This window comes from Pipra filicauda, unplaced genomic scaffold (genome assembly GCF_003945595.2).
Source record: "Pipra filicauda isolate LSUMZ 115617 unplaced genomic scaffold, ASM394559v2 scaffold173_size1550139_pilon, whole genome shotgun sequence".
Lineage (NCBI taxonomy): Eukaryota > Metazoa > Chordata > Aves > Passeriformes > Pipridae > Pipra > Pipra filicauda.
The window spans coordinates 408,209-426,681 of NW_024104251.1; the positions used below are offsets into that span (position 1 = coordinate 408,209).

Here is an 18,473-nt window from a genome sequence, read left to right on the forward strand (position 1 = left end):
AATGCACACTGAATACTGGCTTTAAAACAACATCAGGAAGACAGTAGTATGGAGAATAAACAACAAACTTTTGGAACCTCAGGAAACATTGCAGACCCTGGCAGAGACACAACCAGCAGAAGGCGTGTGCTTGCACAGGGCAGCAAGAGAGGGGTTGGGGGCTGCATGTCCCCTCCCTCTGACCAGCTCACAGTCAGGGGATGAGGACAAGGTGACTGCACACAACACCGGAGCCTTGGCCTCAGGCCACACTGCCCCAGGGGTGGAGGATAAGCAAGAAAACAGTGGAGAAAAGGAGAGACATGACAGGAGAGGTTCTGGGTGCAGTGCTGCTGTCATGGTCCCCAGGTGGGACCTGCTGTACCTCTTGGCTACAGCTGCTGGCTCAGCCCATGGGTAACATGAGCCACGGTCACCCTCTGGCTTCTAGGTGGATTGAAATTAAAAAATACAGGATTTTCCCTGTAAGTGGGTAACTTCTTATTCAACCATCTATCCCCTAAACTGATGAAGTCCTACTGCAAAAAAAGGGAATTTTTCCAGCTAGTGGAGTAAGAGGAGATCTGGAGTGCCAGGTCTGCTGGTTCAACTGAAATGACAGCTGGAGAACTCTCAGAAACCCTTTGAATTAACACAGTGTCCTGTCCTGTTGACTTTGTTCCCCATCTTGATGTTCCCAGTGTCAATCCATGACAGCACAGCTTCTGTGCAGGGCAGGGTTCAGGCAGAAGGTGCAGGGTGCCCAGCTCAGGCAGAGGGTGCAGGGTGCCCAGCCAGCCCAGTCCATTCTGCCTTCTTCCCAGCCTGACGCCCAGCTGAAAAACATCTCCTCAGAAACAAACATGAGGGAGAAACCGTGGGGTAGATCCAGTGAAAAAAGTGCTCTGCCCTCAGGGGCTTTTTACTGTCACATAACAGAAAAAAAGTGTCAGCTACCTTCCCACCCTCCCCCCCTTCCCATTAACTATTGCATAATTCACTCAAAAATACTGATATGACAAACCAGAATATTTTACGGAAACCTCATTTTGCACTCACCAGTCCCTGGAACAAGCCAGGAGAGGTGATGAAATATATTCCTTGACACCTTCTGCTAGCAGTGTACAACACCACATGATCTTTCCAGACACTTCCCTGACCAACATATGCGACTTTCCAGCACTTGTCTATGTTTTTCACTTATCATTTGACTCTCAGTTTTACCTTGTCTTCCCTGTGGATTTATCCGTGTCCTTCTCCTGCTGGGCTCCTCCTTTTTTGGGGCTCAGTGTCAGAAGGAGGTAGTACTGAGAGTGCTGCTACTGAGCTTTCTGTGCTCCAATCTTGCCCCAGCTGGTCTAGGGAAGGCTGAAAAGCCCCTCCTGTCTCCTCCTCAGCAGCCAAGTCCGGGGCAGAAGCAAAGCGCAGTATCATGTCAGTGCACTCTGGCAAAACCCAGCATAAGCTGCAGGAAAATGAAGAACTTCTCCAAGTCTGCCCGCTTACCTTTTGGGAATGAGGGTACTCAGGCCGTGAGCACATCACTCTGCCAGTTGTTGCAAAGCTTGTTACACCCTGAGGACAGGGCAGTGTCACTGCTGTAGGAGACCTGCGCATTGACTCGGTGCTCATGCCTTCAAAAGTGGGTTTGGGATTTGAAGTGACGGGATTTTGGGCACCTCAAACCCACCTGCCAGACCAGTTCAGAAGCAGCATCTTCCAGGGCCTTGGCTGCAGAGCATCTTGTTTGAAAACCCAGGCTCTGGGTAAAGACCTCCAAACTGGGGGCAACCTGAATCCCTGTTCACTTGGGGAGACTGTGGCTGGTGTACTCAGCACCGTGGTCAGACAGCTGCAGGGAGGGAGCAGCAGTGGGACACGGGCTGAAGGAATTGCAGTCGCGACTGGACACAGACCACAGCACTTCTGTGGGTGGGGTGACTCTGTAGCATGTGGTCCTGGTGGAAGGTGAGGGGTGGCTATCACAGTGAGGAGCTGCTCTCGGTTCACAGGGTGCTGACAGACAGGGGGAGGAGCACAGCACGTAAATACATCCATGCACAGCCACAGTCTGCAGTCTCTGGGGGCTGCTGAGAGCACCTAGATGTGGGGCTCCCCGGTAGCTGCGTTCCTCTTCTCAAACCTCATTTTGAGCTCTGACACGAGGGCATTGTGGGTGCTGCTATGACCTTTCTTCTTTGGTGGCTTGATTATATGCTTGGGGGTGAGGGAGCCGGACACGGTTGGCACCCGCCACCCTGGGGCATCGCTCCTGGGAGCCAGGGCAGGGGGTGGTGGGGGCAAGGGGGCTGATGGTGGCACGGGGGTAACTTGGATGTTGTTGTTGCTGTTCTCATTGTTCTCAGGTAGGCTCTTGACATCATCTTCAATGACAAACTTCTCCGCAGCATTGCTGGGCCTCTTGAACTTCAGCCACTCCATCCTGACTGTCCGGGATGGCGGGATCTGTCTCTTTTTTATGATCCTTCTTACCGGCATGATTTTGCTGGATCGCTTGTTGCGCCAGAACATGGCAGTAGAGATCATGATAGTTATCAGCACCATTATGCCCATGACACCAGCTAGCACTCCTAAGGCTTTCATGGGGTTATCTTTAGTTTGCATCAAAAAGGCGGCCATAGGCCCTTTGTGAAGAGTCTGTAAAGGAGTACAAAGAAAACACATGACTTACTCTAGGGGACAGACAATGACCCAGAAATTTCATTTGTCCAAAATATGTAACAAGCAGGGCTGATTGAAGTTGTCTCTAAGAAACATGAGAGTCAAAGAGCCAGTCCAAGGGTGGAGAATTTAGACAGGGCTGGAGACTGGGCAAATTAATACTGTGAGGTAGATGACTGTTGAACACAAAAGCTTACAGAAGTATTGCCACTAAATTAGGACAGATTCCTGCATGTCACCACAGTGCTTGTTTAACTTGCAAGAACAGAGCACGAAAATAATTGGCTCAATTACTGAGCATGGCATTGAAAAGAATATGAGAAAACTTCGTTTTATAAAATGGCAGTGTACAAATGAATAGTTAGCAGGTATGCGCTGCATTCTGTTTTCACGTACTCTTTTACAGACATAACAAAACTCTTTGAGGTAGGGGAGATGAGTAGAGCTAAAGAGCTTTGTTTTCAGAAAGAAAAGAAATAAGAAATGACATACGCTACATATGGCATATTAAGGACAAATGAATGGCCAGTTCACTTCCCAGGTTAGCACACTGTACGTCTCGGAGGTCCCCGTATAATTTTGCGGATTTTGCCCTGCGGGTGGAGCCTGGATCTTTTCACACTTTTCCAGTACATGATGGTGGAGATCACCATTGTAACAGAAATGGTGGAAAGGACGCCACTCATGCATATTCCAAATATTGTCCATGGACGCTTCTTGAGGCCTAAAATATAGGATTTTACCCTGGACTTGATCTGGAAATATCAAAAATAAGAGAAATGGTCAACCCTCACATGGTTATATATGAAAGAGGCCAGTATCTATTATAAATACAGCTGGGGAACTAGACTGAAATGTGTACAGGATTGAGAGCCTATAAAATAAAGAGAGCTAAGTGTTGAACTAGGCACAGGAGAAGAGGCAGTTGCAAAGATGTCGAACTGAATCCAGAAATACTAAAAGAAGTCAGGAAGCACATATAAACACCTGGCTGATTGGGGAATAAAGGGTAGCAGCATGGCACATAGATTAGGAATGGACCTGACCTAGAAACCAAAAGCAGAGCAGCCCATGACTTTGGTGGAGCTTAGATTCACATCAGCTTTGCGGATCTGCATTTCACGGATCTTTTTGTACTTAAATCCCATCAGATGACAGAAATTCTACCCTGGTTTACTTAACGTCACATGAAAGTCAGATGAATTAAGTGTCAGTACATGACCTCAAATCAGTCCACTTGTTATGAGTGTTGTCAAGATTTATTTTGTAGCGAGAGACTGATGGCTGAAAAGCATAGGACCAACACAAGCAGAAAGATGACATATATTTAAGAAGATGCTGTATCTCATTGATAATTATTCACTAGGTATTTGAAACCCTTGAATAAATGGTATGAGACAGAAGTACATGTTGCTAGTGTACTACAGTTGCAGGGGTAAAACCTGATGAAACTTGTAGGGGCAGTTTCAGCATTTGGTTTCTTTCAAACCCCTGGTCTCAGCAAGTTTGTCACCTGTTCAGAGCTTCCAGTGATGAAGAGATAATTAATACCAAAACTAAAACTATTAACAGTTAGCTGGTTCAGCCTCTCTTCTAGTTACTGGACCTGTACTAGACAAAGCTTTGTCTAGAATTATCCTTGAATAACAACTCTTTTGTAATGTCTGCATAAAAACATCAGGCATTTTTGTAAGCACACAGTGGGAGAATTCCTACTTGTCATGGCTGTGACACTCACAGGATAAATAGGAGGAATAAGCCAGGAATTTCATCATCTTAGTCAGCCTTCAGAGAGGCTTATGGGAAGTGCATTTGTCACCAAAAAAACTGCGTTCTTGTCTGTGTCATCACTGTGGCCCAGTCAGTTAATACCCAGAACAGCTCTGAGAAAGGTCTGAGCACATTCTAATAGTGAAAGTCTGAGAGCATTTGGACAAGTCAGCTGAAGCAGGTTGGCCCTGAGCACTACCCTGTAGGTTTAAAACACCTTCAGATCCTTTTGTCAATTACCAACAGTTCCACGGGGCTGGGTCAACAAATAGCGTCACTTTGTAATCGCTGAAGCTGTTGTTTTTTCACGAGAGGCATGTTGTATTTTGAAGAGTATATACAAAAGAGCACATATAAAACAAAAGCAGATACATAATGAAATGAAAGCTGCCATATTTCTGTGGGCCAGAAGCTGAAAGAAACATTTTCTTTCTTAACAGGCATCACAAGAGTTAAAATACCACTGCTCACAGAATGCTCTGCTGGTTTTTTGCTGTGGCAGCTTCTCCAGAACCTTTCCTAATGCATGGGTTGCAGTGAGCAGAGCAAGTGGGCCATGTATCCAAAAGCTGGACCCAACAGGAGTGCGTGGTTGAGCTGTTCAATCACAAGACCAGCTAAGGCTCACCAGCTATATTTAAAAGTCTAAGTAAGCAGACGAAGCTGTTAAGAGATCAAGCTATTGCAGATTATTGCACATGTGGCACTTAGGGACATGGTTTAGTGGTGGACTTGGCAGAGCTGGGTTAACAGTTGGACTTGATGATCTTAAAGGCCTTTACAAACCTAAACATGTCTATGATTCTATTACTGACAACTCAGCCTGTGTGGACTTGAGCAAGTGGATCTGTACAATGAACCAGCTGGTTCTGAGGACCCCACATCCACACATTCAGCATTTCTGGGGTTTTGCTCCAGCCTTGTTGCAGGGATGGACTGCCTATTAGCGCCAAGGCACACTAAGTGTGTCCCCAAATACATTTTCATCTGAAAGAAGTCCACTTTGTGTGCTTGGAGCTATCTGAGACACAGGCCATCCCACAGCATGTAGGGATGAGGAGGAGATTTGCTTAAGAAGTGACTCCTGATCCGAGGTAGAACACAAGCTGCCCCTACAGTGCTTATCCCAAAGTGCAGTGCTATCACCATATATGAAAGTTGTGTTTACATCACTTTGTAATACAAACACCAGCATGGGGCAAGACTTCTCAAACCAAAGCAATCTTTTTTCAAGTCCATGGAACTGTGGAAAGAAGAGTCTACCAGCTCTGCAAATGTGGCAAAGGCTGTTTAGTGTCATCAACCATAGTTCCCATGGTTGCAGAGTCAGGATTAGAGGAGGACATCTCCATGTTAACTCACAGAAGATTTTTGTTGAACCTTTCAATTAGGACAATCTAAAACTGAGACTCACCAGCTATATTTAGAAGTCTAAATGAGTGGCCAAAGCTATTAAGAACTACAGATTATGCTGTCTAAATATGGACTTAAGCCTCAGTCCATGAACAGGTGTAAATAAACGCCCCCCTATATTTGCAGAACCTCAGTGGAGTCAAGAGGCAGAGGGATGCCCTCATGAGGCCAACCTTCAGAATCAGGAGCGGGAATCAGCTCCAGGTTTCTGAGTAAGACATAAGGATGAAAAGAGAGTGACTTTTCCAGCAGATGTTTTTTAATCTGTTGAGAAAGAATAGAAAATAACCAGATGCCACTCAATACCAATTTCCATAAAATCAGACTCAGTTAAATTAAAAGGCCTCTGGATTTTTTTATCACTGCATTATTCCAGGAGAAAAAGGTCCTTTTGGTGTGCATTACTGGTGAACTTAGCCACAAGGCATCCATCTCAAAGGGCACAGTCTTGTGCTAATTGCAATGATAAACGTTAATTAGAAAATATGCCCATTTAATTACTTACTGTGATTAACACTGCAGGAAACCTGTAGAGGGTGCATTCAAAAATACCCTCCTTATCCAAAATCAGTAATATATAAATGTCCACCAAAGAGCAAAATAAGAGCCTTTGTACAGCTAGAGCACAGGGGGATGAAATGTACATTTGTAAGAGCCTCAGAGAAAGAGAGTGTGTGTGTGTGTGCAATATCCCTATACTAACAGACTGTTTTCTTCACGAAGTGTTAGCAGTGACTGGGACACACTGTCCCTGGGACACAGGGAATGAGCAAGGGTTTTGTACACTGGCACTGCATCTCACACACATGAAATCTGAAACCTGTTTCTGCAAAAGGATGTGATGCTGTTGGATAAAACCAAACCAAACCAAGCGAAACCAACACAAATCATTGCAAGCAATGGAAGAAGTAATGGAGACATGTACAAAAGCTTAAGGAGGATGTGACATCAGATTAGTAGTCCAGATCCTGCTGAGGAGACCTACTCAAAGAAAGAAGATGCTGTTGCTATCTCAGGCTCTGTGTTGGGACTTGGCATTGAGAAGAACATGGGAAGAAAGGAAAAACTGAAAAGAATCCATGTCTTCCCAGCCCTCTCTGCTTCCCTTTGGACTTTATCAGGAGAGGTGCTCCCTCACTTCCTGCCAAAACCGTACCTCTGGAGGGGAGAAGAGGAAGCATAGAGGGGGCTTCATGTAAGACACATTCTTTCATCAGGTGCTGCTGTTGCTTCAAGCGCTAGAAGGAAATCCAGGAAGCTCTTTATCCCAAAGTATCAGCTTTGCCGCCTTCTCCCCCAGCAGAGGAGGCGTGGGGCACCCTCTCTGCACTCGACACCCATCAGCTCTGTACCTTAGCCCCACATGTTAATGGAGAGGTTACCAGCTCATCCAGGAGGGCAGGGAAGGCTGAAGGTCAACAGCAGAGACAGTGCCTGGGTCCACCTGGTGCCACGCACTCCTGAAACGGGCACCCTGAGAAGCCTGGAAGCAAGGCAGGGAGGGCAAGTGCTCCCACTGCTGGCTGCGGGCAGCAGTTCTTATTTGTTATATAAACCCCACCACAACTTATGTTTCCGTGAGAAATCAAAGTGTCAAGTAGTTTTTTTCCTTTACATGTGTAGGAATGGCTAAATCTCTAGACTTGTCACGGAGACCCAGCATGCACAGCCCCCCAGCTCCACGTGGCGGAGCCTTGCAGTGACATGCTCTGCCCATGCCGAGCTCTGTCACCTGCAACAGGGCTGGCTGGCCCCAATAGGCAGCCCCTGCTAGGGCAGACCCAAGTCCTCTGGCAGTCCTGGTGGGACAGGTACTGACATCAGGGATCAGGAGATACTCCTGTGTTGCTGGTGGCCAAGTTTATCTTGCTGATGAGTGCAAGTGATCTCTGCGGACACCTTTTACCTTGCCGCAGGCTCTGAACTGTACACAAGAACAATCATATGAATGTGGTTCATAAGGAGTAACAGCAGAATAAGAGGAGATGGAGAAAACAGAAGAAGATTGTAACAGAGAAAGGAGCAGTGGGAGCACTGTGACCAAACAAAGAGATGGCCAGCTGCTATCTGTAGGATGAGATTAGCATCTTTGCCCAGTATGTGTGTGGTCCAGAGACTGTCAGGCTAATGATGTGTTTCTCATCTACTTTAAAGCCCATTTCCTCCCTGCTGGTACCTACTTAAAGGCATGGCAAGGCGGTTACAATAAATAAGAATCATGCAAGCATGTGCTGCACACCATAAATCGCTGCTCGTTCTTTGGCTGACACAAAAGTTGGACTAAAGGGAGACTCTCAACCTCCACGGTCTACCTTTTAGAGTCTTCTTTTTTCATCTGCTAATAATACTTCAGTTATTAAACTCACATCCGAAATTCTAAGTACTTTAAAGCATTTCTATAAAGTTTTTAAAAATTTTTCCTATGTCATTTATGTTGACTTGCACAACTACTCTGATTTATTTCATTCTGGTCCCAGCTGCTTTCCACTCATTTTTGTAAGGAAAATGATTTTTTTCTTCTCCTGAATGAAAAAAAACACCCAAAAATTTAGCAGTTAGGATTTACCTTTACTCTCAGGAGTCTATAGTCCTTAATTTACTTCTATCTCTAACAAACAGATACAAGAAACTCATCTTCCAATCACATTATGCTCCTACCTTTGTACCTTTACAATATTTCTGGTCAAAATATCTTTTACATTTGTGGCTGTAGAATCCAAATTCACCACAAGGTTCTAGAAACACTCTACAAAACAGAGCTAGCAACAAAGTCTCAGACAGGGAGCAAGCAATGCCTGCCCTTTGGTGCCTCTCAAGGATTGTCTCACATGAGGATTTTTCTAAAACATTTGCTTACCTCTTCTGTGATATCGATCTTCAGAACTGCTGTGGTACTGAAGGACGGGGAGCCTCGGTCTTTGGCCTGTACCACCAATGACCATATGCAGTCTTTGTTTTTTGTGATGTTGTGGATGATGTCCAGGGAACGAATATAGGATTTCAGCTTGATTTCCCCAGTGCTTTGGTCTATATCAAACACGTTGGCTGGGTCTGCTTGCATGATGGAATAATCCACGATATTGTTGGGTTCTTCTGCATCTTGATCTATAGCCTGGGAGGGGAAGTGTGAAAAACAAAGGTGTTATTATTTGTATCTTTGCCTGAGGACAAGAAGCTTCTGAGCATTCACTTCTGATAATATCCGTGCCATGACTGGGCTGGTTTTATTTTATCTTGGAAGCTATGCTACACTTTCTAGTGCAAAACAGCAGGTCTAGAGTTCTTTTTGTATAAGTGACTTCTGTGTGAGATTAAATAAAATCATAGGAAAAACTGAACTCTAACCTATCTGTAGAATAAAAATGGTCCACTGCTGGGGAACTCCTTACACAGCGTGGAGGACAAGTGTGAAGTGATAGAGAACAATGGAATTAGCTCCATGCCATAAACTGTAGCTGCCTTAATTTTTGTGCTGTGGTATTTATTCCACTAACATTACATGTTGTGCAATCAGGCTTCACGATACGCATTCAAATATGTGTAACATAGGATGTTCTGCTCCTTTGCCTGTGAATTGTTATTGCATTTTTTTACCTTCTGTTCCACACTGGATCAATGAATACATCTCTACAAAGCAAAGGGAAATAAGTCGTGTGGTTGAGCACAAAGGGTGTCAGGAAGGTTAAGTATTCAAAACCCTGTACTTTCATTCACTCATCTTATTTGGACTTCTTATGATCACTATATAGTCCTCCACTAGCTGATGGTTCAAATACTGTAACAGCATTTTATATTTTGCCTATGGAATTTATTTCTCCTTCTCAGCAGCCTGTAAATACTATAATTCACACTTTAATCCATTTGTTACATCCAAATGGATGTGCAAAATAAAGCTGCAGGAAAAGCCAGCTTTCAGACATTCATCATGACCCCTCGGAATAAACAGCAGAGCTGGGGCTTTTCCAAAGAACTCTGCTTGGTGACACACAGTGCTGTCCCTCACCTCTATCTTCACCGGTGACCCAATGATCATCGTCTTTTCCTGGATGTTTTCATTGAACTCTGGAGAGTGGTCATTGACATCTAGCACAGTGATAAACACTTCAGCCAAGCTGTATTTTCCATCTGTGTCCTCTGCTTTCACATAGAAATTATACTTCGAGTTCACTTCAGCATCTAACACAGCCCAGGGCTGGGTGTAAATTATGCCTGTTGATGGGTGGATTAGGAACCTGGAAAAGAAGCAAGAAAAGACTTTTGGGTTTTTTGGTCACTTAATGCATGCTTAGAGCCCAACTTTGCCTCAGGCTGTAAACACTGAAATGCTGTGCCCAAAGACTGGTTCTCTTCACCTAAATCCTGTCTGGCTGATCTTTCCAAATCCTTTGCTCTACCTATTTTTTGTCTAGTTCCTTTAGATTTGAAAATCAGAGAACTATCAGTGTCTTGTGTGTTTCTATCTGTTGTGCATTAGCCATTTTAGCTCCATTTTCCGTTAAAAGTCTTTGTCCTCAGTAAATGCTTGGTGTGATGGCCTTCTCCCAGAGTGATTTCCTTGCATTAAAACATTAAGCCTATTTTGACTTTTTTTTTTTCCCCAGTTTAACAGTACAATGTATTAGATCACGTCCTGCATAAATTAAGATTTATTATATCACCTGTATCACCTGGATAGCTAAGGGAAGTGTGCTGCATATCATAGTTAAGCTCTTCTCAGAATGGGTAAGAAAAATGTCTGCTCTCAAATCTCCCAAACTGCAGGGTAAATTATCTTCTCCAAAAATAATCACTTTTCCATAGACTGGCACTGGGATGGAGTGGGTGTTCAGATTTATCTGTTTCAAGTTCAATTCTACACATTTGTAATTACTGAGACACTGTCAAAAGTGTCAGCCCAAAGCTTGGATTTATAGAGAGGATACCAATGCAGTGCCTTTTTAAAATGGACTGCTGATGTAGACTCCAAGCAGTAGGGCTTTAACAGATGAAAGCTTTTATATACCCTTTGATTAATGTACAGGATAACAAAATATTTTCTGTATTCCCACTGTGAATCCAATTGAAAGTGATTATAAAAGGGGCACTTAGTAATCCAGAATCTTCAGTTATTCTCATTACCCTATTAAATATAGACACAAATTTTGATGAGAGCCAAGACCTGGAGGTGGAAATAGCTGTGCAAACTCTAGGTAGGAGACAGTGCCTGTGCTAAGTGCCTCCTTAGCACCCGACCCAGTCTAACCATGCAGAGAGTACTCTCATCACTCCCATTTTAGTGGAAAAATAGAAACACTCCCACTGGCAGCTTGGATTACAAAGATAAAATTATCAGCACAATGTTTTTATCTTCAACAGTTAACACTATTTATCTTACTCTAGTACAATTCATTTTTCTACCTGTGTAACTGCACATCCACTGATGTAACACCCAAAACATAAAACATCATACCTCTAATTGAAATTCTCAAATTTGCATCAAACTGTGTGTTCAGCAGATCTGGAGATGCTAGAACTAGAAAATCAATCCAGCCTTTCAGAGCTGTGCCATTCTGGCACAAGAAAATTAAAGAATACTTTAGAAGAAAGAAAAAAAGTCTTCACATTATGATTTCCTCATTCAACAGCATAAGAACAGCAAGTCTGAGCATCCCCACAATGCCAATCAAAATAAAGTTGCACTTATATTTTTTCTCCTTAATCCTTTGTCAACAACCTTCACAAGCTTCTTTGCACCAGCTGCTACATTCTAAACCTAAGAGGTCTGCCTGCATGACATGACCTTTTCTTGCTTGTCTCTCTGCAGTTAGCAGCTAGCTTAAAGACTTAGTGAAGAGGCTGAAAATAATCCATCGTGGAAATGCTCCTATATGTGTATCCTTCTGGCTACAGAAGAGGTTCACCCTTAACATCTTGGATTTTGGACTTTGATTGTGTCTCCTAAACAGCTTTCACCTTTACAAGAAGAGTTCAGCTTCAGCTCCACGTGGATAACGTGCAGAGAAAAATGGATTCTGGGGATGAGTGCCTGAAAAGCTCATTCATTTCCAGTGCTCTGCCCTGCAGCCCCACCACGTCCAGGAGCTGCAGGATCCAGCAGTAATATCTGTGACAGCCATGTCACTGATGCCAGCCACGTCTGGGAGCCCCAGCCAATGGGCCAGATGCTGGGATGGACCATGCTGGGATGGACACAGTGACAGAGATGTTCTCCCCCAGAACTGTCCCCCCAAAGACAGTGAGAGAGTGGTAGGCATCACTACCAAATCATGTAGGCATCAGATTTTTTTCTTCCCTGATGCAGGACTATTAGGTTTAAATATAACATCCAAAACAGTTGACCTCCAAAGCTGAAGTTTATATTCTTGAATGCCTGGTCTTCTTTGACTTCTTTTGACAAGAGTTGAAACTGAACTATTTGTACAGCCATATGGACAGGCAAGAGGAAAGAACAAGGGATTTTTTTTTTCCAGAACTGACTTTTCACAATTAGGCCAAACCCTCCTCTTTCTCTTACAGGCGTTTTTCAAATAGTGATTGAAAAAATCCTGTATGTAGATACTTTGGCTGTCTTATGTGTCTTTGGGGGTTTGTGGATAAAATTCCTTGGGTTCATGAAGCAGATGTTTAATGATCACATTAGTTCTTCTGTTGTTGTTTTCAGAGAACTCACAAAGAACATGGCATAAATGTCCTTGGAAATGAGCAGGTCAAGAATAAGCATGTTAGTTTTTTCTAAAATTCCTTAAAACCTCTGCTTAGAGATTACGTATTTTCATTTATTTATGTATTACTTACAGATCTGCTCCTGTTCCATAGATAGAGTACTTGATTTCTCCCCAAAGCCCTGAATCTGGATCTGTAGCCTTAAGAAAAGGAAAACAGAGTCATCCTTTACTGAAATGCAAACCCAAATGTTTCATTTCCCTTTTAACAACAGGCCATGAAAAACCCAAATGCGTTTCCCTCTTTTTGTCATCACACTTTCAGTGGGAAATCGCATGAGCAAATATGCACAATTTAACACCAGGAAATGTCACTGCCAGTCCCAGGAATGCTGTTCAGATGCCGCCTGTCCTTGGTGCCTGGGGGCTCTGGCAGGGAGAGCAACGCTAGATGGCCCCATCCATCCACAGTTACCTCATTCTCCTTCGATAGAGATGGAGATAATCTCAATGATGTGAACACACTGCCCGCTCTCAAGCCTTCCTAATTATCAGTTAAACATTAATGAATATTCCCTAGGCAAAATTATTTACTTTATATAGAGTATTTTTAAGCTTCTGCTTGTTTAATTGATTCAATTTAAAGTAATACATAACAAATGTTTCAATCTATACACAATATTTCAGCTTTGTTTACGTTTTAATCACTCTTGTGCCTGTGTGACTTTTAGTAACGCAAATACTATGCCAGATGATATCTTTGATACTCTTGTTGGCTTCCTCTCTTAGCTCAGGATTAGGAAAGCTATTGATTTGGTAGCAGCTATTTCCATAAGCTCTTGCCTCTCTGATAGCTCTGAGGAGGTGTTATATTATACTGTTGTATCTGGCCATCAAAACTCGTGGTGGCAGTGGCTGATTCATTCATCTTTCTGTTTAAATATCTGAAAACTGGAACAATGTCTTTGATTCCTGCATGGTTAACATAACACACCTGCATCCCTACTGATAGGGGTTGTTTTGTTCTTTGGCACGAGCTTGTCAGATTCTCTCACCTCACCATTTTGACCGCAGCTGACTTTAGTACTGTCTAACTTTTCCTAAAACATTTGCACACTTGGGGCTTCTTCCAGAATTGCCATTCTGCGTACTTGGAGCATCTTAGCTTTTCAAGTATATTTGTGAATCTGGGTCAGGTTGACAGCACATGACTAAATTTTACACAGACTCCTCAGCTACGTTGTCCTGTGAACTTTGGCTCAGAATGGCTAGTTTTGTTGTTTCTGCAAACATTTTTTAAATTGCTTTTTTCTTGCTGCCCACCTCCTAGAATTTTTTATTCCTCTTACCTCTAAGATAGTGATGTTTAGGAGTCTCTGTTTTCTAAAGCTTTCCTATTAGTTTCCTCTAATAATATTTTCTGCACTGTTTATGTCCAACTTCTTTTTTGATTCTTCCATCCCTAAAATTTGACTTCAGCACTTTGTTATTCCGATTATTTAATTTTCTTTCTTACTTGTAGCCAGCCTGTGCTGGAGATCTCTGGCAACCTGCCTCCACCATCCTTACCCATGAGACCTGTGCAAAGTGACTTGCATCACCCATTGAGCCCCAAGTGGCCAGCAGCTTTTTTGGCTGTGTGACATGAGGTCTGCTTCCAGTCGCAGCAGCTGCAATAAAGAGATACAGCTCACACTGACAGCTGGAAATGTTCCTCCACCACACAGGGCCCATGTAACACCCTGACTTTCCTTCTATGAAAATGTGAGATAACTGGAAAATCTATAGGCATATTTTTCCCACTATGAGAAGATACTTACATACGTATCATATGTTTGTCCCAGCCCTAAACATTTTAATGTTATGTTCCTGCCTTCATTAACTGTTTAATTATGCATTTAGCAGCCAGATTCCTCCCAGGAGGAGGAGACTAATACCTACTAAGCAGCCATGTTGTTTTCTTTTTACTCCTACTTAAGCAAGCAAATCCAGTAAATCCAATTCTGCTTAGCCATAACTGAATCTTCCCACTGGACACTGATTTGGTTGGGGCTTTCTTAATACTCACAGGCCATGTGATTTGTCTTAAAAGCAGATGGCCTTTAATTAAAAACCAAAGTAAATTTGTTGTTCTGGAAAACGTTTGCCTAAAACCTTATTTTTTCCAGAAGTGGGTCTTTTTTTGTGTGTGTGTGTATTCTGGAAGGGAATTGGAGTTCAGTCTGGAAGCTGAATAGCGAGTAGGATTTACTACTTGCCTCTGTCCACTATTTTTAAGGTACTTGAACAGTCTTCACAGAAACACAGAAAAGAGAGCATTTCTTAAGAGGTGAATGAAACTTACTGTAACAGCAACCACGTTTGAGCCCCCTGGAGAGTTCTCAGGGATCCTGGCAATGTAGTAGTCAGAGGAGAACTTAGGGACGTTGTCGTTGGTGTCCAGCAAGCGAATCACTATGTCAGCTGTCGAGCTGAATTTCTCCGGCGTGTTCACCTCTATCGCAAGAAGCTAAGGAGAGAAAGCCAGGAAGTCAGTACAAAGCAGCTATTGTTTTTTACTTAAGGAGCTTCCTCTGCCACCCATGGCTCACTGGTGCCTTTTAGCCTGGTTGGACCAGACGGCTCAAACCCAGGGAGATGATGAGCTAGGTCAGCATATGGCCTAGGCGCATTAGATTTCATGTGACAGATGTGACTGGTCATAACTAACCAACACAGCTGGAAAAGCCATAACAGAGGTAAACACCCATCCCTGGGCAGTTCCTAGAAATTAGGGAGACATAAGCACTGAATTATTTTGAATAATTTCGTAACAATCCCTTGCAGAAGAAGCAAAAGTTCTTCCTCAGGAAAGAAGTCAGGACAATAAACCGCACCAAACAGGGTAAAGAGATGAGAGAACCAATGCTCTGGGATGTTTGGAAGCAGCATTACCCCTACCCCAAATGCTGGATGGTCATGCATCAGGCATGTACAGCAGAATCCCATTTCCCAAGGTTTGTGAGAATTCCTATTTATCAGACTTGGGACTTCTACCCTCGCTCATACAGATTAGGACTGTATCAGATATCCACAGGGGCTTTTGAATTGCCTCTCTATCTCTGAGGAGAACAGAGAACTCTGGCATCCCACATTCTCCTAACTCTGCTCATCTGACTGGACAGGCAACCACATACAGCTAAACGAGGAATGGGGAGAAGCCAGCAGCATGGATGTTCTGGCTGGCTGTTAGCAGAGCTTAATGCTAGTAACAGGCCTAACTGATCCTCAGCTGAGGGTAGCTGGCACTGTTTGGTTAGCAAGTTGGGTTCTCACATTGCCCCTTAACGCACGGCTAATTGATGCAGGGAAGAGCAGCCACCAGAGAGAAGGAAGAGGATAACCCAGGCATCTGGCATGTGGTAGTTCTCAGTAGGTCGAGTTCTCATATCCCCACTTGGGAAGAGACCCAAGCAAGTGTTTGGTGAGTCACTTCCAAAGCCACAGATAAGCATAGGACTTCAGCTACTTAGCACAGAATGTTTTGTCTCCTGTTCTTAGTTTAACACAAAAAGTTCAGTAAGACACCTGATCTGGTAGAGCATCAAGCTCAGGTGGTGTGTGGCTGAGCAAGGAAGAGCAGCTTCAGCAACAGAGAGGCACCAGGACCTTCACAGCCTCTGCCCCAGGTGTCTGTCCCTGTTGAGTGTGTGCATCACACAGAGTCAGCACTAGGACATCAGTCCTGGGCTCTGTCCTGGCTGCATCTGAATGACTAACACCATGAACCATGGTCTAATGTTTGGTTTCCATGGCTGGGCAGAGACCTAGTTAACACAGAGCATGTGGGCTCTAGGACCCTACTGGTGACAGCACACCAGTAACAGACTGGTGAGCAGGACACTAACTGAGACATGACAGGCTCAGCTGAAAAATCTGGCTGCACAGGTTTTAATCACTCGCCGGGCCCTCAGACTCTCTCACCATGGCACAGCTCCATGTGATGCTCAACAGCAGTGGCACTGCTGACTGGCCTGGGGGGTACACACTGTGCTCCAGTCCCTGCTCTGCCAGACTCGAATGCCTCTATCATCTCGAGGTGACAGGGAGGGTGGGGAGCAGTTTAAGTAGACAGGGAAAAGGCTATCTCAGTATCATCTCCTAGGGCTGTTCCTGCTGTGTGAACATTTATAGTGGTTGGAAATAGTGTGAAAGGGTACTTGAAAAAATTAATCTCAAAGGATTGCTTACGATTACTCAGGACACATCTGCTCTAAAAGGTGAGCCTGGTCACTGCATCTCTGTGCTAACTTTTGTGTTTAGGAGTCTCAGGTGGTGCCACAGCATAAGATATCTTTGAAGGGACAGTTATACACACATCAGCAAAAATCTCCCCATGAGCAATCTCAGTTCCTGAAGCAGGACAGAGATAAAATCTTAGTGCTTATCGTGCACGTGGAGCTATATCTAAATTATAATATCTGCAGTGAAATAATCTTTGCTGCTGGGATCAGCCCATCTTAGAATACCTTATGAGAGCTTAGTATTTTTACTTTGTTTTCTACACTAATTTTTATTTCCTCTCCTTTTAGCAGCCACAGTCCAGCTATGTCAACATGCTGAAAACATCTTCCTTCAGGAAGGAATTTTTGTTAGCTTACTTGCCTGCAGTATCTTATGCAGATCTGTGTTGTTTGTTTTATGCAGAGAGAAAAAAAATAGCATAGAACTATTACTCTGCAGGACTACATATCAACTTTTAACTCAATATCCAGAAGAGCAAGCTGACATGCAATCTTAAAAGTGACAGGTAAATTTTTAAATAGAGTTTGATTTGGCAATTGGAGATAACGGCAGCCTCATCTGGTCCCTCTCTGCAGGAGATGTGAGTGTCTGCAGAATGTCCAGGCTCCTGCCAAGGCACAGTGTACTCTAAGCTGAAGGAGGTGGAGGCAGGAGGTCTGGCCCACAAAGCATGTCAGCTCATGACAAGATGGGACAGCAATATCTGACCCCCACGACAGAGGAACTTGAGATCTAAGAGGCCAGGCTGGAGGCATATGAATTACCATAGCTGCCATACTGCTTGAGCTCTTAGCTGAAAATGAAGTCCTGACTACTAATTACATGTAAGAGCCAGCCCTAAATGGAAGATAGATTTCTCTAGTAGCCTTTGCTTAGGAAGTTTTTCAGTGCATCTCCCAGCTGAATTAGCTTTAATTCCACTCTGGCATTTTACTCTTCAGAAACAAACCAGAGGAGAGGGATCATTGCTTACAGGAAAAAAACCCCTGAAAATAACTTCTCAAAGCTGCTGTAAGATACACATTAAATAGAAACATTAAAATATTTCATCCAAAATTCTAACCAGAATTACTACATTAGCAGCTGAAACTGGGTAGGAAGTGATTTGAACTTTTCAGGAAAATGAAGACAGCAGTGAGGTCTTTATAAAGTATTTGCTACCATATATTGCTACCATATCATCCAACTGCACCTTCTCCATTTGGAATCTAGACAAAGGCTGCACTTTTGAAGCAATGCCTTATGGTCTCCACTAGAAATATTTCATGAAATTCTTTCTCCAGTGGAAATAATTTCATTAAAAAAAAGTTAGCAACTGCTTAAGCTACAAGAATATATATATACTTTTTCCTGGTAATTAATTCTTTTGGTATTCATGGAAATCACATTAACTACTTTGATTTCTATTAGTATTCACGAGGAGGCCATGTGTAACTCCTTTGCTGGTCTTTCGGTAGTTTAACCTGAATAAATGTGCACTTATTGTAATTAGTTTTGGTAGCACTTTATGGCCCTTTCAGAATCTTTCACTTTAATACAGTAATGACGCTTCATATTTTTGTAGCATCTGTAACCTATGAAGCTCAAAATGGCTAAGGAACATTACAAGAGGAGATGCGAAACGTACTGCAGTGAAACTTGCTAAGGACAAAAAGCAAATCATATAGGAAGGGGGAAAACAAA

At 43.4% G+C, this 18,473-nt stretch overlaps 1 protein-coding gene across 1 annotated transcript in view; it reads right to left on the reverse strand.

Annotated features, from left to right (window-relative positions):
• Nucleotides 1-963: 963 nt before the first annotated feature.
• CDHR1 (cadherin related family member 1) overlaps nt 964-18,473 on the reverse strand; it is a 44,742-nt gene continuing 27,232 nt past the window's right edge. Inside the window, exons 13-17 of the mRNA XM_027720670.2 lie at nt 14,851-15,015; nt 12,640-12,707; nt 9,848-10,076; nt 8,702-8,956; nt 964-2,637 (exon numbers count right to left, since the gene is read on the reverse strand). Of these exons, the coding sequence (XP_027576471.2) occupies nt 2,080-2,637; nt 8,702-8,956; nt 9,848-10,076; nt 12,640-12,707; nt 14,851-15,015 (1,275 nt within the window). The 3' untranslated portion in view covers nt 964-2,079. The remainder of the gene's footprint in view (nt 2,638-8,701; nt 8,957-9,847; nt 10,077-12,639; nt 12,708-14,850; nt 15,016-18,473) is intronic.